We start from the raw sequence: 26,724 nt of genomic DNA, 5'->3' as shown, positions 1-26,724 counted from the left end.
CCTTTAGTAGTGGTTTCTTTGCAGCAAATCGACCATGAAGGCCTGATTCACAAAGTCTCCTCTGAACAGTTGGTGTTGAGATGTGTCTGTTACTTGAACTCTGTGAAGCATTTATTTGGGCTGCAATTTCTGAGGCTGGTAACTCTAATGAACTTATCCTCTGGAGCAGAGGTAACTCTGGTACCTCTGCTTTCCTATGGTGGTCCTCATGAGAGACAGTTCCATCATAGCGGTTGATGTTTTTTGCGACTGCACTTGAAGAAACATTCAAAGTTCTTGAAATGTTCCGTATTGACTGACCTTCATGTCTTAAAGTAATGATGGACTGTCGTTTCTCTTTGCTTATTTGAGCTGTTCTTGCCATAATATGGACTTGGTCTTTTACCAAATAGGGCTATCTTCTGTATAACCCCCACCTTGTCACAAGACAACTGATTGGCTCAAACGCATTAAGAAGGAAAGAAATTCCGCAAATTAACTTTTAAGAATGCACACTTGTTAATTGAAATGCATTCCAGGTGACTACCTCATGAAGCTGGTTGAGAGAATGCCAAGAGTGTGCAAAGCTGTCATCAAGGCAAAGGGTGGCTATTTGAAGATTCTCAAATATAAAATATATTTTGATTTGTTTAACATTTTTTTGGTTACTACGTGATTCCATATGTGTTATTTCAAAGTTTTGATGTCTTCACTATTATTCTACAATGTAAAAAATAGTAACAATTAAGAAAAACCCTTGAATGAGTGGGTGTGTCCAAACTTTTGACTGGTAGTGTAATAGTTGTTACTCTAACAACTGTAAGATTAATGAGACATGCAAAACACTGAGGTGAGAGACTAAACTCAAAACCCAGTTGTTCATTTTCTTGCCTGAGAACTTTGAGTCTGACTGTAGGAGTGTGCTAGCCAGAAAGTTGACTCACTGATGCTCTGACCCAGAGGGACCCCCCTTTTGAGTACACCTCTGTGCAATGCTGACCTGAATTAATCCGGAAAGAGCTGCATTCCTTAACACACACACAGACACACACACACAAACATAAACACACGCATACCTTCACCTGAGAGGGCCCTGTGAAACACTATATTAGTTAATTCTGGGATAGCACTGTAAAACAGTCTATATGGTATGGCAAGGTAATTGGTCCACTAATTCAAAACACGTCGTGTGCTTACAAATTACCAGCTTAAATGGTGCGAAAAATTGTCTATTTTTCCAGTAATTCGAGCTCGTTGATCTTGAATGGCAGCAATTTGTTGAGTTTCGAGTCGACACTAGAGACACTGTGAGAGACTGTACACAGAGAGACAATTTACAGATAGACAATTTGCTTCCCCCTTCCTATCCCTTTTAACCCTTCTTCTGTCCTATAATTTTCATCCTCAGATATTCCGTGGAAATGTGGAAAACAACGCTCCCTCTGCCAACTCCTTTACCCCTCCCATTGAGGCACAATATGTGCGCATCTACCCCCAGGTCTGTAGGAGACACTGCACCCTGCGCATGGAGCTGCTCGGCTGTGAGCTCACAGGTGGGTCTAAGTTCCATAAAGTTCTGACCGTAACCATTAGGGGTTCAAGCAGAATAATTCTTGACTAGAGGTTCCACGGGTGTCGCGCCACCTAGATGCGGGTAGAAGTTCCCCTTCTTGGAAGAAGAACAGGACAGTTCCTGCATTTCTCAAGAAGTACGATAGGGGGCGCCATTGAGTATTGTCAAATCTTATTTCTTTGGAGGTATTGTATTGAAGGTCATTTGCAGTTGTAGAAAGGACGGTTTCCAGAAACTATTTTGTTTCTCCAGGCTGCTCTGAGCCCATGGGGATGAAGTCTGGCCACATCCAGGACTACCAGATCACAGCGTCCAGCCTCTTCAGAACACTCAACATGGACATGTTCACCTGGGAACCCAGCAAGGCCCGTCTGGACAAACAGGGCAAGGTCAATGCCTGGACGTCTGGACGCAGTGACCAGTCCCAGTGGCTACAGGTAAGAGGCTACCCCCCTGCTTCCCATCTAAGGAAACATAGGAACAGGAGTTTCTCCTGGCCACATAATCTGACCAGGAAAAACAGAGGACTGTAGGAATAGCCTTGTCACATGGTCAGGAGAAATCAATGTGTTATTTTTGGGCAGAAACTTGCATAAAGGAACTTATACTATATGCATTCAGAACTTGTGGCTCATGGGAGAATCATACTTGCAACTTTATTTTGCAAACATCATACCCCTACTAACTTAACCACCAGAACTTCATAACTCAAACTAGCCCTATTTCAACCACCTTTTCTATAACTACTCCTGAAAGCAACACCGGCCACTCGTGCACTGTGCTTGTGAATCTGTCCTCTAGTCCTCTTACCTTTGGCTGCAGCCCGGTACGTGCTGTCACACTACAGTTATCCTATTAGTGGTCATTAAGGTAACTGATTGTCTCAGACGACCCAGCCGGGGCCTTAAGCAAAGACGCAACCCTCAACGGACGCTTATAGTCTGTCCACCCAGGAACTGGAGAAGTATCTCGTTACCAAAAAGCATGAGAGACTGACTTAGAGAGTATATGAGAAGATGTTGCCTAGAATAACAGTTGGAACAGAGCAGGTCACAGCTGTTTAGAATCATCGGGACTTAGCCAGATGTGACTCAGTGTTTCAAAACAACCATAGATATAGTACAGGTGTAGGATCTTAATTTGATCACCTGTTGCAGGAGAACTTTAGTGCAATGCAATACATTTTAAACTTGTAGTGTACTTGAGGTTAAAAAAGGCTTCTGAAGTTTGTAATTTCCACTTTGGAATTTCAGACTTGATTTTCCCTTACAAAAATGTCCATGAATTATGATCATAATCATAATCATAATGATCATCATAATAATTCAAATTTCCTGTTGCTGCAGGATTATTTTCATGCTGTAACAAACTGACAAATTAAGATTCTACATCTGTATATTCTTATTGTTTATTGCAGTGTACGTAGTTGACTTAAGATGCTGAAAAGTTCCAGGGCAGGAGATAAAACCTTCTCCCTACAGACTACATGTCACGAGTGTCAGTGTAATGCGGTGGATTGAAGTCAGGCGCAGGACACAGAACTCAATGAAACGTACTTTACTGAATAAGTAAAGAATCCAAAATACAAAACACCTCCACACAGGGAGGAACAAACCCGCTCACCAACGACACACGAAACGAAAACAAACACACACAAAACACATTGGGAGCCACCGGGTTAAATAGGGAAGGAGTAATCACGTAATGGGCAACAGGTGTGTAACAATCAGACAACAGGTGCAACATAGAAACATAGAACATAGATCGGCCGTAGCTAGTATTCCGGTGACGACGAACGCCGAAGCCTGCCCGAGCAAGGAGGGGCAGCCTCGGCAGAATCCGTGACACTGCACTTGATCCAACACGAGTTATGCTATCCTGGCATTACAAAAGCTCTGTTATAAAACGTTCCTCTTGTTATGACTCTGTCACCTGACCTGACCAGGACAAAACTCTGGATTCTAGTAGTCTATATAACATGTCCAGACTAGGGCCTGGAGTTTTCTAGCTGGTTAGGTGACATGGTCAGGAAAACTCCTGGCCCTAGACATATTGCAGTGAAAATACAGCAATCATTTGTTTTCTGGAGCAGTAAAATAAAGGGCATAGCATTTGTGTCTGATGGTCATTTCTGGGATGGGTTGTTCCCCGGCCTTTCTGTCCTCTCCTACCTCTCTGATAGTCCGTTAGAGCTTAGCAGTGACACAACCAGTGCCCCGCAGTAGTGCCCACTTGTCTAGCCATAAATAGATTGGCTGAGCCTGGAGTGAGATATGTTTTTATCACAGCAAAGGCCTTTTAAGAAGGAAGAGGCCAGGCTGTGCAGTTAGACTAGCTCCAGACAGGTCATGAAGCTCAGTTGAATTGATTGCTGTGGATAGAGGGAAACTTGTGGTTTGATATTACATGCTGTGACTACAGGAGGAGGGAGAGGCTATGAAGGCAGCTGTTAAATCAATGGCTTCCTCCAACGACAAGGATACATGGCGACGCCCACTTCTCCCCACACCTACTAGACCTATGGCAAGGAAAAATAAATAGAAGCATTGATGTTTTCACCTCACATTAGTGTGTTTGTCACAGGAAGTATTGATGTGCATATGGTAATGCACTTTGTGTTTGTTTATGTGCAGTGTATGGATATGTGGGATGTGTATGAATGGATATACTCTACATATGCATGTAGGTGCCTCTACTCACAGTTCAATGTCTTCTCCGTGCCAGTAATTGATTCCCAGTGACATTACTGGATGACTTTACACTTGATAGATTAATGGAATGAATCACACTTAGTGACAAATTAAGTATTCTAATTAATCAAGACAACTGCAGTGTAGCAGCAGCAAAAAATCCTTTACAGAGTGCAAACATGCCAGACTAGATCTAGCCATGCAAGAGACTGAACCCGCTCTCATCTGACTAACGAACCAGTCACTGTAATGTAATGTTGATATTGTGACATATGTATCTTTATCTTGAGGAGACCAAATACACCAAACAAACATGATATGGGTGAGCCAGACTTTCTTTACCACTTTCATGATTTGTCTGTACGAATTTTTATTTTTTAAACAATACAACACATACACATCTAAATGACAGCATACAGAGGCACACAAACTTAAACAACATCACACCTGCCCAGACCCACCTGCTAACACCCCCATCTCCAGCGCCCGCATCACTCACCATTTTGTTTCTCTTTGTTGCCCACGCACTTTCAACATTTTGGGCCCATGTTAACGATTAAGGATTGGTTGATTTCCAGTTTTTAAGTACATTTTTTCAAGATGATTGATGAGAAGTATCGTCCAACCCGTCGGGTATCTCACTGCACCCTCATATGCCATGTCTTGAAATATGCAGCTAGACGGATTAAAATAACATTTACATTGTAATAACTCTCATAGCCAACTTTCGGTCCCGCTTTAAACGACGTTCAGCTTATAAAGTCTTCATAAAGCCTTTAATGCCTTCATAAGCACTACAAAAATGTGTTACAAAGCATCTATAACTGTATGTCATGCTTTATAAAGGGTTCATAAATGTGGCATAACTTTGTGACATAATCACCAATGTCAAATGTGACATAACCCACTATGTTGAAAATGATATAAACATGTGCTTTAGAAAGGGTGACATGTTGTGCTGAAAGATGGCATAAGCTCTAAAATAATGTAATGTTAGTCACATTACACCTAATCTCTTTCCCAGACATTTCCGCCCAAATGCCCGGAAGGTCTAATTGACCAACGCATCAAACTTGGCCATCAGTTAATTTTAAGTAGATAAATTGTGGAAATGGGCAGGGTTTAGCCATAATTATGTCTTTTTGACTGTGTTAAGTAGTGATGATGACAAATACTTTACTCAGTAAGGTCACTCCTATAGAATTCTATGGTCACTCTCACTAAGGCCAACTTTGAATGGTTGATATCCCAGGCTTATATGTGCTGTGTGTGCAATATCCTGGGGACGATGTTACACCAAGAAACACTTACCTTGATGAAAGCCCCCAACCTAAAGAAATTGAAAGTATATTTCTTCTGAAACCAAGTTACATGTTCCTCAGTACACAAACACGCACACAACAAAAATGAGCTATACTGCGCGGTGCTGGGCCCAGTCAGGTCTTTGACACATTCACCCACTCCCCCGCTGAAAGATCAGCCACAAAATGTTGTCACCATTGTAACAAGTTGTAATCAAGCCCTGGTCTCCAACATTGGAACAGAAGAGGAATACCTGGTGTGGTAGTCTCAGGTTGGACTACTCCGTGTCATCTAGGTTCTGACACACACAAATGCAAGCTTTGCAGGTCCATCAAATCATTTAAATACCTCTCACACCCTACAGTCACCTGTGGATCATGAGAGAACTTTCATAAATCAGCAGAACATTAATAACCTATTTATTTACACTTGCTGTTGTGTCCAGTAATACTTTGTTTGAAGTGAGACACCTCCGGTCATTCATAACACATCCATAAAGACTCTATATCGCATGACGCTGTACTTACTATAAAGTCAGACACCTTTGGTCATTTATAACACATCCATAAAGACTGTATCGCATGACGCTGTACTTACTATAAAGTCAGACACCTTTGGTCATTTATAACACATCCATAAAGACTCTATATCGCATGATGCTGTACTTACTATAAAGTCAGACACCTTTGGTCATTTATAACACATACATAAAAGCTTAATGATGTAAACACAAATGTATTAACACTTTATCACTAACAGAATGGACACTAATGGAATTATCACTAACAGCTCAAACAACTAAACATTAAAAACATGTTTAAACCATACATTTCCTTTTATTTGTAATGTTATTAAACAATACAAATACATGAAGTTTCAAAAAGTCCAGCATTGCAATCACATTGAACATTACACAGGGCTGTGAATAGTGTAGCTTGTCCCTGAGCTGGAGGACGTATGGTTCTGGCCTCTCTTCCTGCTGGAGGTACTGCATGTTGGCTCCAACCTTAAAAGTAACAACAAAGAAAGTTAGCAGGTCTGTTAGGAAATGCCTTTGTCACATCCCCTGGATAAGGACATTTCTGTGCTGTGCCAGAAACTCAAATGAGAAGATGGGAAACTCCATTCAATTCATATTATTATATTCCTCTTTCAGTTACAAATCTCATGACGTGACGATGAGACGTGGCTGTATCTAGGGTGATTTGTATTTAGCTGAGCCTGCTAGCTAGCTACATTTTGGATAGCTAGTAATTGCTGTGAAGTCAGCGAAAGTATTTGAAATAACAATCGAGGTAGCTATAGTAATCTAACTCAACACTTAACTACTACAAACTAATTTAAATTACAATAAATAAAGGTTAACTTGTTTTACGCTGTCCAGTGGCAGCACAAGTGGGCATTTGATTTTACTCCACCCATTCCATTGGCGGCCGAATCACATCACATGTGCACTTACTGCACTACAGAAAACAGGGCATGGTCACTGAATTAAAGGGCAACTACACTCAAAAATACAAGTTTCTTAGAGTTTTTCCAGACCTCAAAAGTCCTCCCCTGATGTGGTTTAGGCATTGTTGTGAACACAGAAAATCTAATTTTGTTGTTTTTCTAATGAAAAAGTGTGAAAGACTGGGGTAAAAAACTGAATTAGGCAAAAAATGTATAATAAAGATGTTAGAAGGCCCTACCAATGTATTTTGCTGTGAATGACTGCACGTTAGAGTGTGTGTCATCCTGCAGCACAGCATTATGGGGAAGTTGAGGTCAGGTCCAATATTGACTATGCAGCCAAGAGGGAAAGAGGTTGGGCCATCCTAGAAATGTTTTAGTGAAATATAATATATACAATTCAGCAGACGCTTTAATCCAAAGCGAGTTACAGTCATGCATAAATACATTTTTGCGTATGGGTGGTTCTGGGAATCGAATCCAATATCCTGGCGTTGCAATGCTCTTTGTGAAGCCTCAAATTAATATGATTTATCAAGGCCTTTATTAATCAGTGCTTATGCCACCCTTTATAAAGCACAGGTTTATGTCATATTTTACATAGTGGTTATGTCACATTTGACATAGGTGGTTATGTCACACAGTTATGCCACAGTTATGAACCCTTTATCAAGCATGACATATGGTTATAGATTATTTGTAACACATTTATGTAGTGTTTATGAAGTCTTTATGAAGGCTTTATGAATCCTTTATAAGCTGCACGTAATTTAAAGCGGGACCCAACTGGTCTAACTCCGCCCATAACTTTTGGACTTTATAGCTTTCCCAGAAGACTTGGATTATTGAGTCATTGTTAGTTTTACACTTTAGACATAATTCTGCGTTGTGCTGTAGAATTTGTGAATTGTGTCTCTTTTATAATAAATTCTATACATTAGTTTATACTGGATTAAGTGTACATTTTCGTTAACTGTAATTTTGTTAGTTATGTTCCAACATCCTCCATCTTGTGCCAATATCAGTTATTTGTAAGTCGTGGTTCCAATAGTAAGAGGTTGTCAGTTGGATAGGCTCTCTGCACGGTTTTGTATATCTTACCTATCATATGAATATCCTTTTCGACTCAAATAGGATTCCCTCAAGATTGCTCTGATGTCCAAAATATTTCAAATAAAAATGTGATATGAAACTTTTTAATTGTATGTATTTGAAAATATCTAAATTGGTCAGCCCAAAACTGCTTTTTAATTATGTCATGGAAATACATGTATTTCCTATTATCAAGTCATTTACAGTTTCTATGCCCTTAGTTTTCCATGTGGACCAATTTATGGGTGCATTCTGAAAAGCTATCCAAGGATTGTGCCATCGGTTTGTGTTTTTGGGGAGTGATATTGGTTATTGCAGAATCCATTTCATTTTCTTCCATATTGCTATAGTGTTCTTAACTATGAAGTTGTTAATATTCTTAGCTTTATCCTTTGAAAATAGACACTTGAAAAGATTCTTTATGACTTTCAATAGCCCTTCTAGTAGCTGAGTTAGCTGTAGCCTAGTACATCCCAGGGACCCCCTCCCAGGCAAACTGGCGACCCAGGGACCCCATCATACAGCACCAGTCAAAAGTTTGGACACACCTACTCATTCAAGGGTTTTTCTTTATTTTTACTATTTTCTACATTGTAGAATAATAGTGAACACATCAAAACTATGAAATAACACATATGGAATCATTGGTGTCCACATCACCAACAAACTAACATGGTTCAAGCACACCAAGACAGTCGTGAAGAGGGCACGACAAAACCTATTGCCCCTAAGGAGACTGTCTCCTGAGTGGCGCAGAGGTCTCTGACCTCCTGACCTCCTAACTGTGCCACTAGAGATCCTGGTTCGAATCCAGGCTCTGTCGCAGCCGGCCGTGACCGGGAGACTCATGGGCGGCGCACAATTGGCCCAGCGTCGTCCAGGGTAGGGGAGGGAATGGCCGGCAGGGATGTAGCTCAGTTGATAGAGCATGGCATTTGCAATGCCAGGGTTGTGGGTTCGATTCCCACGGGGGGCCAGTATAAAAAAAATATATATTCACTAACTGTAAGTCGCTCTGGATAAGAGCGTCTGCTAAATGACTAAAATGTAAATGTAGTAACCAAAAAAGTGTTAAACAAATCAACAAATATTTGAGATTCTTCAATGTAGCCACCCTTTGCCTTGATGACAGCTTTGCACACTCTTGGCATCCTCTCAACCAGCTTCACCTGGAATGCTTTTCCAACAGTCTTGAAGGAGTTCCCACATATGCTGAGCACTTGTTGGCTGCTTTTCCTTCACTGCGGTCCAACTCATCCCAAACCATCTCAATTGGGTTGAGGTCGGGTGATTGTGGAGGCCAGGTCAACTGATGCAGTGCGCCATCACTTTCCTTCTTGGTCAAATAGCCCTTACACAGCCTGGAGGTGTGTTGGGTCATTGTCCTGTTGAAAAACAAATGATAGTCCCACTAAGCGCAAACCAGATGGGATGGCATATCGCTGCAGAATGCTGTGGTAGCCATGCTGGTTAAGTGTGCCTTGAATTCTAAATAAATCACTGACAGTGTCACCAGCAAAGCAACCCCACACCATCACACCTCCTCCTCCATGCTTCACGGTGGGAACCACACATGCAGAGATCACCTACTCTTTGTTTCACAAGGACACGGTGGTTGGAACCAAAAATCTCACATTTGGACTCATCAGACCAAAGGACAGATTTCCACCGGTCTAATGGCCATTGCTCGTGGTTCTTGGCCCAAGCACGTCTCTTCTTCTTATTGGTGTCCTTTAGTAATGGCTTCTTTGCAGCAATTCAACCATGATGGCCTGATTCACGCAGTCTCCTCTGAACAGTTGATGTTGAGATGTGTCTGTTACTTGAACTCAGTGAAGCATTTATTTGGGCTGCAATTTTTGAGGCTGGTAAATCAAATAAAATCTAATTTGTCACATGCGCGGAATACAACAGGTGTAGACCTTACAGTGAAATGCTTACTTACAAGCCCTTAACCAACCATGCCGTTTTAAGAAAGAATACAAAAAAAATCACAACAAAATACAATATAAAATAATATGAAATAAAGTAACAAATAATTAAAGAGCAGCAGTAAAAATAACAATAGCAAGGCTATATACAGGGGGTACCGGTACCGAGTCAATGTGTAGGGGCACCGGTTAGTCGAGGTAATTGGGGTAATATGTACATGTAGGTAGTTATTAAAGTGACAATGCATAGATAATATACAGAGAGGAGCAGCAGCGTAAAAGAGGGGTGGGGGGGCAATGCAAATAGTCTGGGTAGCCATTTGAGTAGATGTTCAGGAGTCGTATGGCTTGGGGGTAGAAGCTGTTTAGAAGCCTCTTGGACCTAGACTTGGCGCTGCTGTACCGCTTGCTGTGCGGTAGCAGAGAGAACAGTCTAGACTAGGGTGGCTGGAGTCTTTTACAATTTTTAGGGCCTTCCTCTGACACAGGTCCTGGATGGAAGGAAGCTTGGCCCTGTGATGTACTGGGCCGTACGCACTACCCTCTGTAGTGCCTTGCGGTCGGAGGCCAAGCAGTTGCCATACCAGGCAGTGATGCAACCAGTCAGGATGCTCTCGATGGTGCAGCTGTAGAACTTTTTGAGGATCTGAGGACCCATGCCAAATCTTTTCAGTCTCCTTAGGGGGAATAGGTTTTGTCGTGCCCTCTTCACGACTGTCTTGGTGTGCTTGAACCATGTTAGTTTGTTGGTGATGTGGACACCAAGGAACTTGAAGCTCTCAACCTGCTCCACTACAGCCCCGTCGATGAGAATGGGGGCGTGCTCGGTCCTCTTCTTTTTCCTGTAGTCCACAATCATCTCCTTTGTCTTGATCACGTTGAGGGAGAGGTTGTTGTCCTGGCACCACGCGGCCAGGTCTCTGACCTCCTCCCTATAGGCTGTCTCGTCGTTGTCGGTGATCAGGCCTACCACTGTTGTGTCATCTGCAACTTAATGATGGTGTTGGAGTCGTGCCTGGCCATGCAGTCATGAGTGAACAGGGAGTACAGGAGGGGACTGAGCACGCACCCCTGAGGGGCCCCCGTGTTGAGGATCAGCGTGGCAGATGTGTTGTTACCTACCCTTACCACCTGGGGGCGGCCCGTCAGGAAGTCCAGGAACAAGTTGCAGAGGGAGGAGTTTAGTCCCAGGGTCCTTTGCTTAGTGATGAGCTTTGAGGGCACAATGGCGTTGAACGCTGAGCTGTAGTCATTGAATATCATTCCAACGTAGGTGTTCCTTTTGTCCAGGTGTGAAAGGGCAGTGTGGAGCGCAATAGAGATTGCATCATCTGTGGATCTGTTGGGGTGATATGCAAATTGGAGTGGGTCTAGGGTTTCTGGGATAATGGTGTTGATGTGAGCCATGACCAGCCTTTCAAAGCACTTCATGGCTACAGACGTGAGTGCTACGGGTCGGTAGTCATTTAGGCAGGTTACAGGGCACAGGGCACAGGGACTATGGTGGTCTGCTTGAAACATGTTTGTATTACAGACTCAGACAGGGAGAGGATGAAAATGTCAGTGAAGACACTTGCCAGTTGGTCAGCGCATCCGTCTGGCCCTGCGGCCTTGTGAATGTTGACAAGTTTAAAGGTCTTACTCACATCGGCTACGGAGAGCGTGATCACACAGACATCCAGAACAGCTGATGCTCTCATGCATGATTCAGTGTGACTTGCCTCGAAGCGAGCATAGAAGTAATTTAGCTCGTCTGGTTTGCTCGTGTCACTGGGCAGCTCGTGGCTGTGCTTCCCTTTGTAGTCTGTAATAGTTTGCAAGCCTTGCCATGTCCGACAAGCGTTGGAGCCAGTGTAGTACGATTTGATCTTAGTCCTGTATTGACGCTTTGTCTGTTTGATGGTTTGTCGGAGGGCATAGCGGGATTTCTTATAAGCTTCCGGGTTAGAGTCCCGCTCCTTGAAAGTGGCAGCTCTACCCTTTAGTGCGGATGTTGCCTGTAATCCATGGCTTCTGGTTGGGGTACGTACGTACAGTCACTGTGGGAACGACGTCATCGATGCACTTATTGATGAAGCCAGTGACTGATGTGGTGTACTCCTCAATGCCATCGGAAGAATCCCGGAACATATTCCAGTCTGTGCTAGCAAAACAGTCCTGTAGCTTAGCATCTGCTTCATCTGACCACTTTTTTATTGACTGAGTCACTGTTGTTTCCTGCTTTAGAATCTGGAGGATAGAATTATGGTCAGATTTTCCAAATGGAGGGGGAGGGAGAGCTTTGTACTCGTCTCTGTGTGTGAAGTAAAGGTGGTCTAGAGTTTTTTCCCTCTGGTAACTCTAATGAACTTATCCTCTGCAGCAGAGGTAACTCTGGGTCTTCCTTTCCTGTGGCGGTCCTCCTTAGAGCCAGTTTCATCATAGCGCTTGATGGTTTTTGCGACTGCACTTGAAGAAACTTTCAAAGTTTTTGAAATTTTCCGGATTGACTGACCTTCATGTCTTAAAGTAATGATGGACTGTCATTTCTCTTTGCTTATTTGAGCTGTTCTTGCCATAATATGGACTTGGCATTTTACCAAATAGGGCTATCTTCTGTATACCCACACTACCTTGTCACAACAGAACTGATTGGCTCAAACGCATTAAGAAGGATAGAAATTCCATAAATTAACAAGGCACACCTGTTAATTGAAATGCATTCCAGGTGACTACCTCATGAAGCTGGTTGAGAGAATGCCAAGAGTGTGCAAAGCTGTCATCAAGGCAAAGGGTGGCTACTTTGAAGAATCTCAAATATAATATATTTTGATTTGTTTAACACTTTTTTGGTTACTACAGGATTCCATATGTTTTATTTCATGGTTTTGATGTCTATACTATTATTCTACAATGTAGAAAATAGTAAAAATAAAGAAAAACCCTTGAATGAGTAGGTGTGTCCAAGCTTTTGACTGGTACTGTACGTTAGCAAATATTTTTTATTTTTCACGTCTTGTCTTATCATCAGGTGAATGATAATGACAAGGAGAAGTGATCAACATTTCAAAATGAATAGATTTTGTAGATAGTTTTCATTATTTTGACCTCCCCACACTATAATTGGAAGAGGAAGTGTAAACTCTAACAGCCCATTAACTAGAAAGGTAACTCCAAGCACATTTTGGCTAAGAGCATCTGTTTAGCTGGTTAAACAGAACTTTCCGCACTGGTAGCCTTTTTGTCGGTGCTTTTTCAAAGCCTGTGTCAGATACACCAGTGAGTGTAATTGGCTCCAATGAGTGTAATGTGCTGAATATTAGGACTTCAGAAATAAAGTTCAGATCATTAGAAAGAAGATATTTGTCACGATCGTTGTAAGAACTGGACCAAGGCGCAGCCTGATAGGCGTACATCTTTTAATGAGTACTTGAACAATAACAACAAAACGATACGTCTAAAGGTTAAACACCACAAACCTATACAGATCAAGATCCCACAATTAACTGTGCCAAACAGGCTGCCTAAGTATGGTTCCCAATCAGAGACAACGAGAATCAGCTGCCTCTGATTGGGAACCACCCTGGCCAACATAGATCCACACGATCTAGAACATAAACCTAGAAAACTAAACATAGAAACTAACACCCTGGCTCAACATTAAAGAGTCCCCAGAGCCAGGACGTGACAATATTCTCATTTTTTCTACTGTAGGTATGTAATTCAAAATGTGTTTATTCTGTTGTTGCTAGCGATGTTCAAAAAAAAATACCTTCTCTTAGTCGAGAAGGTGTACAGAGGTGAGGGGATTTGATTAATGCTCCGGGCCTGCCCCGGATGAACCGTGTTAGCATTGATTGCATTTGTTTTGGAACCGGGTGAGCCGGGTGCCCCGATCAAAGCTGACGGCGAAGTGACTTTTGTCAAGCATGTGGAGTAATGGGCACTTAGATACAGTCAGTTACCATTGATTGACAAGATAGATGCTCTTCTTATTGCATTCAGTAAATGTTTTCCTTTGTTCATATCTCCTGCGTTGTGTTGGTGCGCCATGTCTCTGTCTTGGCGCACCGCTATTGAATTACTGTGTTGACGCCATCGCCGGTTCCATTCATATGATTCATGTTTAATATTAGTGTGAGCCCAATATAAATGCCCATATCATACACTTTCATAACGGCCAGGGGTGCACCGGGAGATGAAACAACACAAACACCATTTTTTGCCTTTCGATAGCCTAACACTTAAGAGCGCACTTATTAGGATAGGCTAATAGCCCAATAGCAAGCCCGACTGGCCATTACACTTAACAATAGGACTCAAATCTACTGAAGAAAAAAAAAACACTGACACAATTTATTTGTTTGGTATCTTTATTTTCATTTTCATGTCATGTATTTGGCTTCAATGGTATACCATACTATAAATGTTGCTGTTGGTTTCTGAAGAGTGTGTTCACTTTATCCCTGACAGATTTGAAGTCGCGGAGTGTAGCAGAAGGAAGAACTCTCTGCACAATCTATTTCTTCAAGTTGTTGGGCCAAGGCATCTTGCCTCTGTTTCCATCCCATTTTACCACACATGATGAGTTCTGTACCTCAGCCCAGGAATGACTCTTCTGACCAAATGAGATGTGCAGCCTGGTAGTTGACCTGTTGTAGAATGTTATAATGGCCTTCAGGTCTTGCTGGTTGTAGCTCTACAGCTGGTTCTCAAACCAAAGACCTGAAGATGTACTGAATGTACTGAGCCATAGGAGCCCAGGGTGCTAGAGGTTCTGGACGAGGCACAGCCATAGAGACCCAGGGTGCTAGAGGTGCTCTCTGTACTGGAGATGAAGGAGGCACAGCCATAGAGGTGGTGGCTCTCCTTTCCATTAGCAACTGCTCCAACTCAATAATCCTTGCTGCTTGCTTCTCCATTGTTTTAAATAAACTTCCCCTGACTCATAGACTTCAATGTCTAGTTCCTCATTTGGAGCAGTTACTATTCCTAAAATGACTTGAGGAATGCTGGGGAGAAGTGAGCTGACGTTTGCCGTGATGGTCCTGTGTGGTATTCCCTCTAAGGGGTCAGAAGGGGTCTCAGAGATGGGCTGTGGTGCTGGCTTCTCCTTAGAACCTGGGGGACAGGACTCTGTATGGCAGATGGATGTGGCTTTGGGGCTGCTGGGGAGGGTTGGATTCAGCCTACCCATGACCTCCTCTGCTCTCCTCTCTGTTGTTTGAACTCAACCTCTTCTGGGTTACACTCCTCCTGTTTCACAGACATATACTGCTGAAATAGTTGTTCTACCCCTTCCAATGTAGATGGGACATGATCATGGTGAGAGAGAAGCATAGAGAACAAACAAATTTAGCATACAAGCATTTTAATCTTTCGAAGTTCGATTGGAAAGTATACAAGTACTTCCATGATTAGAAAAAGAAAAGCAGCTTAAAAACCCCAGAAACAATCAACATTATAAATAATTACTCTTACCATTTCGATCTGTTGCATTATGCGGGGTGAGTATTCTGCGTACCATTCCTCTTGCCCTCTGAAAGACAGCTGGAAAAATCTAAGTAAGTAAATATTTCTAATGTATCAGACAAACTAAATATACACTGAGTATACCAAACATCGTCAGGGCACGGACTACAAGGTGTCGAAAGCATTCCACAGGGATGCTAGCCCATGTTGACTCCAAAGCTTCCCACAGCTGTGTCAAGTTGGCTGGAAGTCCTTTGGGTGGTGGACCATTTTTGATACACTGGAAACTGTTGAGCGTGAAAAACCCAGCAACGTTGCAGTTCTTGACACACTCACACCGGTGCGTCTGGCACCTACTACAATACCCCATTCAAAGGCACTTAAATCTTTTGTCTTGCCCATTCACCCTCTGAATTATACACATACACAATCCGTGTCTCAATTGTCACAAGGCTTAAAAATAATTTTTTTACCTGTCTCGTCCCCTTCATCTTCACTGATTGAAGTGGATTTAACAGGTGACATCAATAAGGGATAATAGCTTTCACCTGGATTCACCTGGTCAGTCTATGTCATGGAAAGAGCAGGTGTTCCTAATGTTTGTACACTCAGTGTACATAGAAGTGCATTGATACTTTTTTGAAGATTTGTAATTTAAAAAATCAATACAAACCGCTCTCTTGATGGATTTCTTTAGCTTGACTTTATCAATAACTTCTCTTTGCTGATTAAGCTCATATCTGAGTGATCATATCTGAGTGTCTCTCTTCCACCAGCTTCTCTATCTGTTCAAACAGATCATCTGGAGCCTCAACAGTGGCAGATGATGTGGCCGATCTTCTGGCAGGTCTCCTAGCAGATCTCTGTTTCATAGTTCAGTAAAAAGGGTGGACCAGAGAGTAGTGAAGTCCTCCTCTGGCAGTGGACAAAGACAGTAGCAGTAGCTCTGGTAATGTCAGGATCTTGTGATGAAAGGTTAAGTTCCTGCCTCGCCCCTAAAAGGTGTTAGGGATGTGGCTGCAAGTGACCCCTGGTGTGCATATGAACAGATTAACCGGAAGAAAGGATCACTGATGAGCTCATTAGCCACTGTGCAAAAACTGGTTGAATCAACGTTATTTCCACGTCATTTCAACTCAAAACATCAATGTGATGATATTGAATCAACATGGAAAATGGATTGGGTATGCAAAAAGTAATCCAACTTTTAACTTAAATCCAATAACATGGTGAATTTGGTTGATAACTGAACCAATGTAAATCAAAACTAGACGTTAACGTTTGTGCCCAGTGGGTAGCCATCATAACAGAATGTCCATGCCTAGGATGAGTATTAATGTCCCATTGACCCTACTGCTGTGGCTGTAGTGAGAGACCGCACTCTGAACACATTGCATTAGAAGTTGTGGAGTGTGTCCTACACTTTGTAAGACAGACAGCAACACTTTGGAGAGAGTAAAACAGGGTTGACTGTCTTGATTTATTTCCCCAAAGAAAGTCATGGCCTTGACCTTAAACATGACAACGAAAGGATGTAGTCCCAGAGCAGACATTAGGGCTGTTGACGTTAGGGTTCCTAGAACCAATGGGGCGGCGCGCAATTGGCCCAGCGTCGTCCAGGGTAGGGGAGGGAATGGCCGGCAGGGATGTAGCTCAGTTGATAGAGCATGGCGTTTGCAACGCCAGGGTTGTGGGTTCGATTCCCACAGGGGGTATGAAAAAATCATGTATGCACTAACTGTAAGTCGCTCTGGATAAGAGCGTCTGCTAAATGACTAAAATGTAAATGTAGAACTATGAACATGAACAGAATAACAGTATGGTCGTTACGGCATGGAGAGTTTAACTGAGATAGTGATGAGCCTCGTCTTGATCTATTTCGTTCACATGGTTGAAAGATCAAGATGGCCTGTGAACAATCAATCTTAGTGTCAAGGCTGGAGCCGTTGGGTTATCTAAGCTCCCATAAACTAATGGAGACAAGTTTCTCTTTGTTCAAACGCCATGGCTTCCTTGCTCTCGTCTTGGATGTCTTCAATACAGAGATGCCAAGCTTTCCTCTTATGTTTGCCTCCAAGTTCGTTTCTGCACATCCACCGCTAACTATACTCAAAATTACTGAGCCAGGTGAAAGTCTGACAGGTACGCTTCTGCAAAACCTGATGATGAGAACCATGGGTCTCTTTTCCCTGTGAGAGTATCTCGCCGGTCTGACTTAGTTGCTTTCAGACTGACCATCCCAGTTGTTATCCTAATTATGGCTTTAAATTGCTTTTCCATGTTTTCTCTTTTCCTTTCCTGCCTGCCTTGTCTACCAGATTGGTATTCCTGTTGAAGACCCTCAGTATTCTAGTTGGATCTGTCTGATGTGCTTTTACAGAGAGTACAGAGCTACGGCTCTTTTCTGTCCATATCTCAAAGGGGGTTATGGAGTGGCATTAGAGGGGTTGTTGTTTTTAGGGGAGTTGTCCTCTGTAGCTCAGCTGGTAGAGCACGGCGCTTGTAACGCCAAGGTAGTGGGTTCGATCCCCGGGACCACCCATACACAAAAAAAATTATAATAATGTATGCACGCATGACTGTAAGTCGCTTTGGATAAAAGCGTCTGCTAAATGGCATATTATTATTATAAACCAGGCCTATTTGTAGTTCAGGGACGGCTTAGAAACAGGACAGACCCGGAGATAAACATAGATGACGGGATAGAAATGGCCTGTAGAAGATAAACTAACACTAAAATATGCATGTTCTATGGGATCTTTTCTGTTCTGTTTAAAGTCCTAAACTTTATTTATTCCAGCTCAGTGTTGTATGGTATAATCAATCAGCTCAAAAGCATTTGATTTGATTTGCCACCACATGTTTATCAGAAACAGAATATGTGTTCTATAAAAGTTTGGTACTTAATTGAAAGTGTTATTAAGTTGTCAAGCATATCTCCCCAAGACTAGTGTGACAGGCTTCTACTCGATTCTGTTGTCTAACTGAAACAAACAAAGAGAGAATTGAGTGATGTCCACCAAAATGTATTTTGAATTATTGTGCTCAAATAAGAGAGTGGACCTTTGGCTTCAAATCATGTTTTTCTGACACAGATTTTTCACAAAGAAAGTGAGATATTGTCAATAGAGACTTTTATTCGATAGATCATTTGAAAAATATATGTTGTCTAGATGTTTCACAAACAAAGTTAGATTTTATCCAATTATTGCCTATTATAGACTGCCTGAAAAAATACATTCTCTAAGCTTTGTCTTCATTAGCAATGCTTTTCCCTGGCTCCAAGTGTCTGAAAGCAACATGAGAGTTTCCATTGTCATTTAAACCTGTTTCACCCTGTCTGTATCCTGCCTAGTTGAACCACCACCTGCCATTCATACCTACAGTGCATTCGGAAAGTATTCAGACCCCTTGAATTTTCCCACATTTTGTTAAGTTACAGCCTTATTCTAAAATTGATTAAATTGTTTTTTCCCCTCATCAATCTACACACAATATCCCATAATAACAAAGCAAAAACAGGATTTTAGAAATTTTTGCAAATGTATTAACAATTCAAAACGGAAATATCACATTTACATAAGTATTCATACCCTTTACTCAGTACTTTGTTGAAGCACCTTTGGCAGCGATTACAGCCTTGAGTCTTCTTGACCCTACAAGCTTGGCACACCTGTATTTGGGGAGTTTCTCCCATTCTTCTCTGCAGATCCTCTCAAGCTCTGTCAGGTTGGATAGGGAGCGTTGCTGCACAGCTATTTTCAGGTCTCTCCAGAGATGTTCGATCGGGTTCAAGTCCGGGCTCTGGCTGGGCCACTCAAGGACATTCAGAGACTTGTCCCAAAGCCACTCCTACGTTGTCTTGGCTGTATGCTTAGAGTCGTTGTCCTGTTGGAAAATGAACCTTGGCCCCAGTCTGAGGTCCTGAGAGCTCTGGAGCAGGTTTTCATCAAGGATCTCTCTGTACTTTGCTCCGTTCATCTTTCCCTCGATCCTGACTAGTCTCCCAGTCCCTGCCGCTGAAAAATATCCCCACAGCATGATGCTGCCACCACCATGCTTCACCGTAGGGATGGTGCCAGGTTTCCTCCAGATGTGACGCTTGGTATTCAGGCCAAAGAGTTCAATCTTGGTTTCATCAGACCAGAGAATCTTGTTTCTCATTGTCTGGGAGTCCTTTAGATGCCTTTTGGCAAACTCCAAGCAGGCTGTCATGTGCCTTTTACTGAGGAGTGGCTTCTATCTGGCCACTCTACCATAAAGGCCTAATTGGTGGAGTGCTGCAGAGATGGTTGTCCTTGTGGAAGGTTCTCCCATCTCCACAGAGGAACTCTGGAGCTCTGTCAGAGTGACCATCGGGTTCTTGGTCACCTCCCTGACCAAGGCCCTTCTCTCCCGATTGCTCAGTTTGGCCGGGCGGCCAGCTCTAGGAAGAGTCTTGGTGGTTCCAAACTGCTTCCATTTAAGAATGATGGAGGCCACTGTGTTCTTGGGGACCTTCAATGCTGCAGAAATGTTTTGGTACCCTTACCCAGATCTGTGCCTCGACACAATCCCGACTTGGAGCTCTACAGACAATTCCTTAAACCTCATGGCTTGGTTTTTGCTCTGACATGCACTGTCAACTGTGGGACCTTATATAGACAGGTGTGTGTCTTTCCAAATCATGTCCAATCAATTGAATTTACCACAGGTGGACTCCAATCAAGTTGTAGAAACATCTCAAGGATGATCAATGGAAACAGGATTCACCTGAGCTCAATTTCGAGTCTCATATCAAAGGCTCTGAATACTTATGTAAATAAGGTATTTCTGTTCTTTATTTTTAATACATTTGCAAACATTTCTACAAAACTGTTTTCACTTTGTCATTATGGGGTATTGTGTGTAGATTGATGAGGAATAATTTTTATTTCATCCTTTAGAACAAGGCTGTGATGTAACAAAATGTGGACAAAGTCAAGGGGTTTGAATACTTTCCGAATGCACTGTATAGATAACCTGTATGGTCTTCTGTGCACAAGCACCATTCACTTAGCCAGCTGGCCATGCACCTGCGCCTCACCCCTCAACTTTACCCACCACCCCCTAATCCTTCACCATTTACAGTGATGAGGTGAGAACAGCAGGCAGGTTTTGATGGGCAGTTGTGGGCAGGGGTGCAACTTTCACTGGGGACAGGGGGGACATGTCCCCCCCACATTCTGAAATTGCATTTTTGTCCTCCCCAGTTTTATCATTGGAATGTGATACAGAACTAGGCAACGGTGTGCTTTAGGACCTTTCGGAATCCTCCGAGTGGTCGGGTAGGCTGTTTGGAGTGTTTATCCGACTGGATTAAAACAAAAATAATAATGTTCCCCCCACTTCTAAAACCAAAATTGCGCCCCTGGTTATGGGTTAATGTGTGTGAAGTACTGTAGCATTTTGATTGACAAAACTGAATTTCTAATCCACAAGAGTATTATAATCCACAAGAGTATTATACTTAGCTGATAACAGATGGAGACAAAGTTGATCTAGAACCATTGTGAGAAAGGGCAGAGGGGGTTGGTTTGAATTGTAATGAATTTTCCATTGATCTCATCCTGTTCGTTCACCCACACATTTGGATAACACATAAACCAAATGTTTACTGCCATATTAACGGCAGAGAATATACAGTTTTCCCACATATTGTTTTAACTCTAGTCCTGTGTTTTATTGCCACCTGGTCTGGCATTTGTTGTAAATGACCACACGTTTTCCGCCACATGTTATCAATTGACGTGAGGTGAACATTAACAGATGAACTTTATGTGCTATCACGATCAACGTTGTAACCAGCACTTTTAGAGTTTACCTGAGATTGAGAACTCCTCTCCTGTCCAATTGCCCAAGTTGTTAAGCTTATTTTTTCCTCAGGTTTTTAAATAGATTGTATTAACATGTTTTGTGAAAGATAACATTGTAACTAGAAAGCCTGTCAAAAAAATAACAAAGAAATGTGTATGTAGATATTACATGGGGACAGTCTATACTCATTGTTTCCCTTTTCCCTACCTGAGTGTGTGAGTGCAACTTTTTTTTGATTATATCAATAATTCCAAATTACATATTAATGAAAACTATTTTTGTAATTTGTTTTTCAAGACAGCATAAAATATAAAAACGAGCTACCTCTTCTGTATATGTGTTGCTTAATCTATTCACGCCTTGAGGGAGATGCGATTACACATGAGGAGCCTGAAATATAATCTGTCAAGATGTTTCCAAGACAGAAGCTGGAAGCCGTCGAAACGAGCTGCCAAGCGTTCCAGCTGGCATAAGCTGATTCATTAATTATGCACATTATCAAGTCCATATAGCAAAGGGAAAATTCCAGACACTGTTCTTTTCAAGTTTCACAATGTCCCTGCTACAGCACAGAATACATATGGAACTTCTGGCAAGTATTGTTAGAGCAGTAGTAAGACTTTGGCTGGTTATCCTAAAGAGATGAACAAAGGAGGAATGGAGTGCTTCAACTCTGCCTCTTAACTTCTGATAGTCCATTGGTTGTCTGAATGTAAACTGGGCTTTATGCTGGACTAGTGTCATTATTCAGAATGCACATTTGAGTTTGGCTTTCTTTGTCCTTGTCTCATTGTGCCTATGTATCTTACAGTATATTAGACAAGCGACAGAATGCTTTCTAGTTACCAGTTTGTTATTGAAAAAAACATCTAAATATCTTCGGGTCTTGACTCAAGTTGCTTGGGAATAGTGAAAGGTTATGAAAGCATCTTTTTCACAGAGTCACCCATACAGATAATTTGGTGAGGAGAGAGACTGTAGTAGTGTAGCAATCCAAGAACAGCCTCCCATGACATAATGTCATCCCATTTGTCTAACCAAACTCCCTCCTTCTCTCCGTACCCCAGCATTGCTTTCCACTACTTCTCTCCATACTTTAACTGGTCATACAGCGTATTGAGGAGCCCAGTGGTGAGAAAAGTGTTGTAATCATTATTGTTACGAAGTGACTGAGCAGAATGCTTGAAGCTGTGGGAATGCACTCCTCTCATATCCACAGGAAGTTAAACATTGCCATCACTCAAATCCATAAGACAGAGGGAGATTCTGCTATGGCAACACAAACACAGAAAACATTATAACACCATTATGTTTAAGATCTTAACCTAAGCGACACAGACTAACAGATGTCTGTGTAGACTATGATATACAAGCCAGGCCCTAGTTAATCGTGTGTTGCACAGACAAGCCACCACTGTGTTGTGAGATCATCAAACACAGATCATGTGGTGGTGTCATTGTTCTGATGTTTGTTCGGAAACCTAATTTTGTAGGTCCAGAGCACTTCATAAAGACATGCATTCTACAGGCGTCCCTCCCCTGCTGTTTCCATAATGGAGGGTGTGTGTTTTTAACTCTTACTCAACACTGTTTGAAACTTTCCTGGAGCTTCCCCTTTAGTTCTTTCTCACTGTCAGGTGTCCAGTTCAGATGGACCTGTTATGCATTATTTCTCAGTTAGTTAGACCCCCCCCACCCCTTTTAAAATACCCTTTAGCATGCACACACACACACACACTCACACACACGCACACAGACTAGTTTTTTCACGATACCAGAATTCTGACTTCAAAACCAATTCCAGGTTTAGTATCACGATACTCGATATCGTCACGATACTTATACCAAAACAATACCAAACCATACCACAGCAAAAAAATAAGGCGTATTAGCCAAAGTCACAGAATGTCATTTGATCCAGACAGATCTTTTGAGTTCAATATCATTACATTATAATTTTTTTAAATTTTGGAATCTATGCATTAATGAATCAATTATATAATAATGCAATCAATTTGACTTTGGTTTTTACGAATCTAACTACATAACACCACGATGGTAATAATTTATTTGAATGGTAAATCTCTATTGGTAAACTGGATAAATTAAGATGTAGCCTAGGCCTATTCACAATACAGGTGAATGTATATTCAATAGGAGTGTGTGCATGCATTGAGCTATTGAGCTTGTTTTCATGAGGCTGCAGATGAAAAAGATTCTGCTTACCTTGCATTTGTGACTCATATTATTGGACTGATCATGCATAGAATAAGCAATCTCTTATTTTATAAATGTGCTCATTGTCTCTTTAAGACCCATGATGTCATTCACACACAAAGTCAGTTCGAGGCTCGAGCAAAGATGATCTTGACTGGGAGAGACGTGAGGCGGGGGAGACGAAGTGAAGTGAAGTTTCAGTGTACCGTGCAACACTAACACACACACACATTTATACAGTGCATTCAGAAAGTATTCATGCCGCTTGACTTATTCCACATTCTGTTGTGTTACAACCTGAATACAAAATTTATTAAACATATTTTTTTTCTCTCACCCATACACACGATACCTCATAATGACAAAGTAAAAACATGTTTTTAGAAATGTTTTCAAATTGATTGAAAATTAAATTTTACATATACGGATTTACATAAGTATTCACACCCCTGAGTCAATACATGTTAGAATCACCTTTGGCAGCTATTACAGCAGTGAGTCTTTCTGGGTAAGTCTCTAAGAGCGTCACACACCTGGATTGTACAATATTTGCACATTATTATTTGTAAAATTCTTCAAGCTCTGTCAAGTTAGTTCTTGCCATAGATATTCAAGCCGATTTAATTCAAAACGGTAACTAGGCCACTTAGGAACATTCAATGACGTCTTGGTAAGCAACTTCAGTATATGATGTTCCAAGATGGCGTAGCAGTGCAGTCGTGTTCTTTGTTGTGTGTGATCAGTCTGCACTGTCTGCACAGCGCGTTATCGACCCAGAACATATCGGATTTTCTGCCGGAATCACTAAATCACTGGACCTTTAACACCTGATCATCGCAACTAGCTAGCTGCAACCAAATGGATGTTGTTGTTGGCTAATCAGCCTTGAGCTAGCCTCGAGTCAGGCACATCTCCCGGCTATCTACCTCTCTGTCAACCGGACGGGACCTCCTAGAGTCGACATGGAGCCCCGCCGATCCATCACGACTGGTCTGCCGACGTAATCATCTGTGGTTTCAACAGGCTTCCCGTTGCGACGACCACGAAGATCCATCTGCTAGCCCCGGCCCGCTAGCACACGCAAACAACAGCCGTGCTTCCTGCTCGCTGTGCTTTAGCACCAATTCGAACTGCTCTCGGACTCACATATTGCTGTTCACTGGAACGTATGATCACTCAGCTGCACTGCTGATGCCTGCTGGACTGTTCCTTTACACAGTACCTTGTCCTGTTTATCTGTTTAGCCTCAGCCCAAACTTTCATCGCCATTACCAGTTGTTGTCTCTAATAACACCTGTGATTGCTTTATGCCTCTCTCCCATGTCAATAGGCCTTGCCTATTGCTGTTCCAGTTAGTTCTTATTATACAATTTAAGGGGGTGGAGTTGCAATCTACTGTAGAGATAGCCTGCAGAGCTCTATCATACTATCCAGGTCTGTGCCCAAACAGTTTGAGCTCCTACTTCTAAAAATCCACCTTTCCAGAAATAAGTCTCTCACTGTTGCCACTTGCTACAGACCCCCCTCAGCCCCCAGCTGTGCCCTGGACACCATATGTGAATTGATTGCCCCCCATCTATCCTCAGAGTTCGTACTGCTTGGTGACCTAAACTGGGATATGCTTAACACCCCGGCCATCCTTCAATCCAAACTAGATGCCCTCAATCTCACACAAATTATCAAGGAACCTACCAGGTACAAACCTAAATCCGTAAACATGGGCACCCTCATAGATATCATCCTGACTAACTTAACCTCTAAATACACCTCCGCTGTCTTCAACCAGGATCTCAGCGATCACTGCCTTATTACCTGCGTCCGTAACGGGTCCGCGGTCAAACGACCACCCCTCATCACTGTCAAACGCTCCCTAAAACACTTTAGCGAGCAGGCCTTCCTAATTGACCTGGCCCAGGTATCCTGGATGGATATCGATCTCATTCTGTCAGTAGAGGATGCCTGGTTGTTCTTTAAAAGTGCTTTCCTCTCAATCTTAAATAAGCACGCCCCGTTCAAAAAATTCAGAACTAAGAACAGATATAGCCCCTGGTTCTCCTCAGACTTGAGTGCCCTTGACCAGCACAAAAACATCCTGTGGCGTACTGCATTAGCATCGAATAGCCCCTGTGATATGCAACTTTTCAGGGAAGTTAGGAACCAATATACACAAGCAGTTAGGAAAGCAAAGGCTAGCTTTTTCAAACAGAAATTTGCATCCTGTAGCACCAACTCCAAAAAGGTTTTGGCCACTGTAGTCCATGGAGAATAAGATCACCTCCTCCCAGCTGCCCACTGCACTGAGGCTAGGAAACACTATCACCACCGATAAATCTACAATAATCGAGAATTTCAACAAGCATTTTGAGTTAGGAAGGACGCCTGTATCTTTGTAGTGACTGGGTGTATTGATACACCATCCAAAGTGTAATTAATAACTTCACCATGCTCAAAGGGATATTCAATGTCTGCTTTATTTGTATTTGTATCTACCAATAGGTGCCCTTCTTTGCGAGGCATGGAAAACCTCCCTGGTCTTTGTGGTTGAAATTCACTGCTTGACTGAGGGACCTTACAGATAATTGTATGTGTGGGGTACAGAGATGAGGTAGTCATTCAAATACGTTAAACACTATTATTGCACACATAGTGAGTCCATACAACTTATGACGTGACTTGTTAAGATTTTTTTTACTCATGAACTTATTTAGGCTTGCCATAAGAAAGTGGTGGAACACTTACATTTTAGTCATTTAACAGACACTCTTATACTGGAGCAATTAGGGTTAAGTGCCTTGCTCAAGGGCACATCGACAGATTTTTGACCTAGTCAGCTCAGGGATTAGAACCAGGGACCTTTCGGTTACTGACACAACGCTCTTAACCACTAAGCTACCTGCCGCCCTTGTCAACTCAAGACTTTTCAGACTTTAGTAAATATTTTTTTAAACATAATTTCACTTTGACATTATGGGATATTGTGTTTAGGCCAGTTACACACAATCTAAATGTAATCTATTTCAAATTCAGTCTATAACACAACAAAATGTGGTCTGTATCTACTGTATTCTCAATGTCTTGTGTATTCTCCTATGAAGACAAACAGGAATTCAAACTTGGTTTACTAATAGATGTTGGGACCTCATAACGGACAGTTTTTACATTTCAAAATAAGCTCACCCTTCCCAACATGATTGTTTTCCTG

General features: G+C 42.1%; 1 protein-coding gene across 1 annotated transcript in view; it reads left to right on the top strand.

Moving 5' to 3' along the window:
- The window catches only part of LOC311141789 (EGF-like repeat and discoidin I-like domain-containing protein 3), a gene marked incomplete at its 5' end in the record, with an annotated part of 80,369 nt that overhangs the window by 21,251 nt on the left and 32,394 nt on the right, over positions 1-26,724 (top strand). The window contains 2 exons of the mRNA XM_084177247.1: positions 1,388-1,532; positions 1,805-1,989. Of these exons, the coding sequence (XP_084033373.1) occupies positions 1,388-1,532; positions 1,805-1,989 (330 nt within the window). The remainder of the gene's footprint in view (positions 1-1,387; positions 1,533-1,804; positions 1,990-26,724) is intronic.

This window comes from Coregonus lavaretus (assembly GCF_964263955.1).
Source record: "Coregonus lavaretus genome assembly, chromosome: 14".
Lineage (NCBI taxonomy): Eukaryota > Metazoa > Chordata > Actinopteri > Salmoniformes > Salmonidae > Coregonus > Coregonus lavaretus.
This window is presented reverse-complemented; position numbering and strand designations above follow the sequence as displayed.